Consider the following 7,210-nt stretch of genomic DNA (forward strand, 5'->3'; position numbering starts at 1 on the left):
TTTTTTTTTTTTTTTTTTTTTACACTCCCTGCCTGTCCAGACAGACACTTACAATAAAAGTTCCACAACCTAGTAAAATTAAGCTTGGTTATAAATTAATCTTTTAACCTGTCATCCCTTTCCCTGTTTCATTATACAGCCTACCTACTCCTCAGATCTTCCTGTCCATCAATCTTAACACTGTCATGCCTTGATTTCCAACTTATTTCTAACCATCCTCCATCCCCACCCCAGACAGCAGGACTATGTATGTCTCACACCTTGAGAGTGAACATGCTGAATACTATGGTGAGGAGAACCAAAGAAGAACTTAAAATAACCAAACAGTTGGACAAGTGAGACAATTTCATGGTGCAGAGCTGAAATTGCAAACTGGCCCACAGTCAGAGGGGACCACTCTTAAAAAAAAAAGCGTAGATAGTGACTGTGAAAATGCAGAGTTACTAGAGAAGGCACATGCTGCAGAAATGTTCCATAAGCCAGGGCTGTCCAACTGGTGACCCATGGGCCACATGCAGCCCCCTCCCCACAAAAGATTAAATTGTGGATCCAAGAGTCCCACCTGGCCGCTATTCTCCCCCTCCTCCCCCTTTGCTCTAGCTGAAGAAACAAATGGAGTTACTGGGCTCCCCCTCCCTCTGGCTTCCCCTTCCACACCTTAAGGGATGTGGTTATGCAGCATGGTATAGCCCATAGGGCCGGGGGAGCCCAAGGCCTATGGTGCCAGGGAGCTTAAAGTGAGGTGGGGCACCTGGGCATGCAGTGCACTGTGGGGAGAAGGGGATATTGGGGCTTGCAGTGCAGTGGGGAGATATACAATGTAGTGGAGGGGCACATGGTGTTTGTCCCTGGCGGGTGTACGGACCCACTGGTGTAACCCCTGCTAACACAGCCCATGGAGTGTGCAGCCCATGACCACTTAGAAACTGGACAGCCCTGCCATAAGTAGATCCTTGAAAATGTCTCAGTCCTGACCCACAGCATCTCCTGCGATTTCAATCCTAGGAAGAAAGGAATCCTAGGCCGTTCTTTCTAGGGAGGAAGAACTGCCATCATACCTATAGGCTGGGGGGTGACCTTCTCAGCACCACTGAGGCAGAAAGATATCTTGGAGTCACTGTTGACTCCAGGATGAACATGAGTCATCAATGTGATGAAGTAGTCAGCAGAGCCAATCACACCTTGTCATGCATCTGTAGGTGCTTCACTAACAGGTTTAGGGAGGCGATTCTCCCCCTCTATGCAGCACTGGTCAGGCTGCAGCTGGAGTACTGTGTCCCGTTCTGGATGCCGCAGTTCAAGCGGGAGGCTGACAACGTGGAGAGGGTCCAAAGAAGAGCCACTCATCTGATTAGAGGCCTGCAGGGAAGGCCCTACGAGGAAAGGCTAAGGAACTTTAACCTCTTCAGCCTCTCCAAGAGAAGGCTGAGAGGGGACCTTGTGGCAGCATACAAATTCATAAGAGGAGAGCAACATGAAGTAGGCAATGATCTGTTCACCAGGGCACCCCCTGGAACAACAAGGAACAATGGCCATAAGCTACTAGAGAGAAGGTTTAGGCTGGACATTAGAAAAAAGTTCTTCATGTCAGGGTGGCCAGGATCTGGAATGGGCTTCCAAGGGAGGTGGTGCTTGCCCCATCCTTGGGGGTCTTCAAGAGGAGACTGGACAGGCACCTGGCTGGGTTCACATGACCCCAGGTTTGGTAACCCTTTTCTTGCCTGCCAGGGGCAGGAGGTCAGACTAGATGGCCCACTGAGGTCCCTTCTGACCCTAGAATCTATGAATCTTGGCTTCTCTTAGGGCTCTCAACCAATTTTCACTTGCAACACCCAGTTACTAATTCCTAGGAGTATGAATGATTCTTGTGTGAATGTCTGCTGGGTTTGTGACATAGGCAAATGGGCACAAAGGAATAGGACAAAATTACTGAATTCTTCAGGCCTGAGGTAAAGTAAGGCATACCCTCAGCTGCTTAGAGGGGAAAGCCTAAACAACACCCCCCTTGGTCATTTCAGTCACTGCTTCCATGTTTGTCTTGATGCTTTTGTTTTGTTTGCAGAGTATCAGACAAGCTGAAGCAAACCCCACAATCCCTGATGGAGGCAAACAGCACAGACCCTGGCTTAGTGCTAGCAGAAAATGGGTCCCTCTTATCCCTCAGTGAGCTGGACTCTGCCTTCTCTCAGATCAGAAACCGGCTTCTGAATGTTACCCTGCAGCTAGGAGGGAACAGGGAGCCTGCTGTGGCCCCTGCCAAGGGGCCCCGGAGACATGTACTGCTCATGGCCACCACCCGCACAGGCTCCTCCTTTGTGGGCGAGTTCTTCAACCAACAAGGCAACATTTTCTACCTCTTTGAGCCACTCTGGCACATTGAGAGGACAGTGTCCTTTGAACCTGGTGGTGCAAATGCTGTGGGGTCAGCCCTTGTCTACAGAGATGTCCTGAAGCAGCTGTTTCTCTGTGACCTCTACATCCTGGAGAACTTCATCAGCCCACTCCCTGAGGACCACTTGACACAGTATATGTTCCGGCGAGGCTCAAGCCGCTCATTGTGCGAAGAGCCTGTATGCACCCCTTATGTCAAAAAGGTCTTTGAGAAGTACCACTGCAAGAACCGTCAGTGCGGCCCCCTGAATGTGACCCTTGCAGCGGAGGCCTGCCTACGCAAGGACCACATGGCTCTCAAAGCTGTGCGAATACGGCAGCTGGAGTTCTTACAGCCATTGGTTGAAGATCCTCGCCTAGACATGAGGATCATCCAGCTGGTGCGAGACCCACGGGCGGTGCTGGCTTCACGCATGGTTGCCTTCTCAGGCAAGTATGAGACCTGGAAGAAATGGGCTTCAGAAGGAGCAGCTCCCCTCAATGAGGATGAGGTGCAGCGACTGCGAGGGAACTGCGAGAATATCCGTCTCTCAGCTGAACTTGGCCTGAGGCAGCCTGTGTGGCTGCGGGGCCGCTATATGCTGATTCGCTATGAGGACATTGCCCGGTCCCCACTCCAAAAGGCCAAAGAAATGTACAGGTTTGCAGATATCAGCATCACACCGCAGGTGGAGGAGTGGATACTGAAGAACACGCAGGCACCTCAGGACAGCAGTGGTATCTACTCCACCCAGAAAAACTCCTCAGAACAGTTTGAGAAGTGGCGCTTCAGCATCCCATTCAAGTTGGCCCAGGTGGTACAGAACGTCTGTGGCCCAGCCATGAGTCTGTTTGGCTACAAAGTAGCCAGCAATCCTGAGACCCTGACAAACCGATCCATCAGCCTGTTAGAGGAAAGAAGGACCTTCTGGATCACGTAAGATCCTTTGTTGCTGGTTTTCTAAAAAGAAATATATTGTTAGACTGACAAAAATAGAAATGGAACATGGGAACAGCTGAGGAAGCAGGAACGGGGCACCATGCCCTGCTGACCTGTATCACACCCTCATCTCTAAAGCTTGTGTTTGACACATGCTCCTTGTTCATTCTAGGTGTTTTCTGTTTCTCCAGAGGACAAGAGGGCATTTAGCCACAACCAAAAGCTCAGCTCTCTAGATGGAGACTGTAATGTGGCAACCCTCTGAACTAAGCAGAGCTCAAATGCTGGCAGTGGGAAGAACCAAAGCAATAGGTGCCAGCTTCCATACCTCAGCTCTTAGCTTTCTTCCCAGCGGAGGCGCCACCCTTTGCTGAAAAGGCATTTCTGCACTAAACATCCAAAGAGAGAATCCTATTTTTTTTTAAACTGTACATTTTAGAGTCCCTCATCCTGCCAAGTACAAGAGGAGGTGGGAAAAGCCAAGGAGTGCTCTGATATTACCTGAGGCAGACCTGGCTGTTGTGGTTTCCTTGTTGGACAGAAATGCCAAGAGGGACTTGTTTCAGGTTTGTTGTCAAGAAACAGCTTAGTAAATCCCCAACAATGGGGAGGTAAGGGAACAAGCACCCTAGTGACTGCTGGTAAACATTCAAACCCAGGATATTGTGTGGGTGGTCTTCAGACCCTGAAATAAACAGTTGTTCAAATTTGAAGAGACATGAGTGGGTCCTACAAGGACCAGCAAACTATCCCCAACTCCAGGGATACAGGACAGACATGCAGCAAAGTCAGCAACAGCTGTACTACATTAGAGATTATTGGCCCAGGTGCAGGATTCCTCATGTTGGCTGCTTTTTGTCTTGCTATCAAATGCACCAAAGCCAGCAGCTGAGAGATGGTAGAGAGACAATGGGAAAGCTATTTAAGAAAGAGCAAGAGAAAGCAGTCTTCCCTATCTCTGGGGACTGGGCTTGCCTTCCTAAGTGGTATCAACAGTTTTGTCTTTTACTCCCCCATAAAAAAATCTGCAAGCCGTTTCCTCAGCAACCCCTTGATAGTAGCTGGTGTCTACAGAACAACAATGAATGCTTTTTTGCCTGGTTGTGGTAGGGCATTGCTGTAGTTGTATTTGTGTCTTGTTGCTTTTGTTTCTCTGGAGTGCTGGTTGGAGGTTGGCAGTAACCCTCCAGCCCAAAGAAGAGGAAATTGTTTGTCCAATTAGTTTTCTTGGTGGGGAGGGAGAGAGGGGAGGGGAAGACTGGGATATGGGCAAGTGGGACCTTGTCCAAAGTTGGGCAATAGAAATAGTTTCTCTAACAGGAAGACATGAGCGCAGATTGCAACAGACCAATTTCTAGCATGTGCTGCTCCTTGTCCAGCTGCACACTTAAGCTTGGTTTTGGTTACCAGGAGACTGGTCTCTCACCTTAGCCAAGTCTGGAAAGGGTTATTGGACTCCCTTGCTCACCCTTAAATTATCTTCAGGGCAGAAACATCAAAATAACATGCTGGCTAAAAGTGATTTTTTTTTTTTTTTTTAATGTTATTTTTCAAGGAGCAGCGTTAGGTTCACTTTAATTACATTTAAAGGGATTCCATCAACAGATAACACATTCCTTCCTGGAACATGTCTTGACTTAGTGTTGTCCCAAATAACACCATAGATTATGCTAAATTCACATATTGCAAGGAAAATGTTTTTCTCTGTTCTTTAACATATTTGCTTTTTGCACTTGCCATGATCTGGGACACAGTTGCTTCTACTGTGCCCTCCTGTGCTAATGGCTGGTTTCACTTCATATTCTCATGCACCAGCATGAGATGGCATTATAATTATCATGCACAAGGGTAATGAGGAGTACAGCTGGGTAGCAGAGAAGGGGGAAAGCTGCTTTTATCTCCTTTGGACACAACCTGGGAGTGCTGAGGAAGCTGGAGCTAGAGAGTAAGTAGAGGAGTAACAAGGTAGAAGCTAATCAGGAGATGATCCAGACAAATTTTGTTTAAGGCCTCTGTCAGGCCTTGCTAGTGCAGCTCACATAAACATCAGCAAGATTGAACAGAAACATGCAAAAAATACAGGCAAGATATTCTGGCCAGAACTCTCAAATCACAAAGCACTTTAAGACAAATGGGTAGTTGCTTAATCTAAAAGAAAATTAAGTTGAGAGATACTCTGGCAAAGATAGCAACGCCACACCTTTCCTTCTAAAAGATACCACATAATCTTACTAATGAATCATACATTGTTAAAATTGTAATCCTTCTAAGGATCAAAGTTTGCTTTTCAGTAACTCTGCAAGGTATTCATTTTCTGTATCTCCCAGAGTTTGGACAACCAAAACAGAGATGAGGCAGTTCTTCTTTGCAGCTCACCTGTGCTAACACAATGCAGCAGCATTTGGGTTGCAAGCACTACAAGAAAATATTGAGCAAAAAACACCTGGAAACTGCTTCCACTGACATTTGAAAAAAAATCTTGAAAACATTTATTAATTTAGCTGGTTTTGTAAGTCCCTTAGTTTTTAAAACCTACATTTGCAGCCTAACTCCTTTTATATTTTTTGCTTTCCCAGAGAACTACTCATGGCTGAATGCAGTTTGTAAAAGTGGAAAGAAACAGATAAAATCCCCACAAGCTTCAAAGGAGGCTCTTCCATGTGTACTTTTATGACAGAGATTCTGTAGTTTGCATAATCAAACTCAGCACCCACCAAAGTACTTATTTTAAAATACTGTCCCCCAGGTTTTTGAACCGCAAAGGACCAGTGAACAACTGTCAACAATCTTTCCTTACATATAGTCATTCATTTGTTATTTTTTCCCTGGTGCAGATAAACATAAGCCAGTCTTTTTATTAAACACACAGGTTCTATCTCGGAGACATTTACATGTTCCCAAAGCAATCTCACCTGTCAGCCTAAGATAATATGGCCAGCCTCTACAAAAATAGAACAGCAAGGTAGAGGTAGAGATTTGCAATGGTCTGGGTTCACTTAACATGCCCCAGTACAACCTGCATTTCCAGGACCTTTGGAAGGTGGTGGTTTTATCTATGGACAAGTAGCAGGAAAGCACAAATACCCCTATGTGACTTCATACCCCTCTTAAAGGTAAGCACATGAGTAAGTGCTATCCTGAACTGGTGTGCTTCCATGAATCAGGCCTTTAATGCATCTTGCAGCATTTCATTGGAATATTTAAGACAAGAGCAATGCATACAGAGTACAGAACTACTGAAACCCCACCTACCAGAAAACTGTCCTGGTCTGCATCAGTGCAGATAGCTGTAAAACCTGCCAACATAAAAATTGACAAATGTATACCTACACAAGGGCCATGATCTAAGGCCCATTTAAAGCAGTGGAAAAGCCCTTATTGGCTTTACTGGGGTTTGGATTGGGGCCAAGGCAGAGCAGTAGTGAACTGGACCCACAGTCCCTTGCTGACTAGAGTTTTTGACCAGATCCAGTAGCAACCTGCAATGGAAACTGTCCTGGAAACTTTCCTGGAGAGACAGGGGCAGTAAATGCAGCTCCAACCAGCACTTTGGTTATGCTGAAATGAGGTGATCATGATGGGGTTTGTTTTTTAATTGTTTGTGCTTTTCTATGTTGTGCTTTTTTTAGTGTTTAATTTGATATGCTTGTGTGTGTGTGTGTGCGCGCGCGCGCGTGCATGTGTACAAGGGCTGCAGCCTTGCAGGGAAGAAGCTGTCACTTCTTGCCATAGGTAAAACTGGTTAGAGAATGGAGTTTTTACCATTATAAACTGCAAGGGGAATTAATTTATTTATTATATGAAAAAAAGGGGGGAATATTTTATTAGCAGTGAGTTAGAGCTATACCCAAAACAGACAGTCAGAAGAGACCACAGGAAATGGGAAGTGGAGAGACAGGT

The 7,210-nt window shown here is 46.2% G+C and overlaps 1 protein-coding gene across 1 annotated transcript in view; it reads left to right on the forward strand.

Annotated features, from left to right (window-relative positions):
* CHST3 (carbohydrate sulfotransferase 3) overlaps positions 1–6,155 on the forward strand; it is a 144,692-nt gene extending 138,537 nt beyond the window's left edge. Inside the window, exon 3 of the mRNA XM_019507829.1 lies at positions 2,061–6,155. Within this exon, the coding sequence (XP_019363374.1) occupies positions 2,061–3,311 (1,251 nt within the window). The 3' untranslated portion in view covers positions 3,312–6,155. The remainder of the gene's footprint in view (positions 1–2,060) is intronic.
* The last annotated feature ends 1,055 nt before the right edge of the window (positions 6,156–7,210 follow it).

Source organism: Gavialis gangeticus, unplaced genomic scaffold, assembly GCF_001723915.1.
Source record: "Gavialis gangeticus isolate Ggan-Ray unplaced genomic scaffold, GavGan_comp1, whole genome shotgun sequence".
Classification (NCBI taxonomy): domain Eukaryota; kingdom Metazoa; phylum Chordata; order Crocodylia; family Gavialidae; genus Gavialis; species Gavialis gangeticus.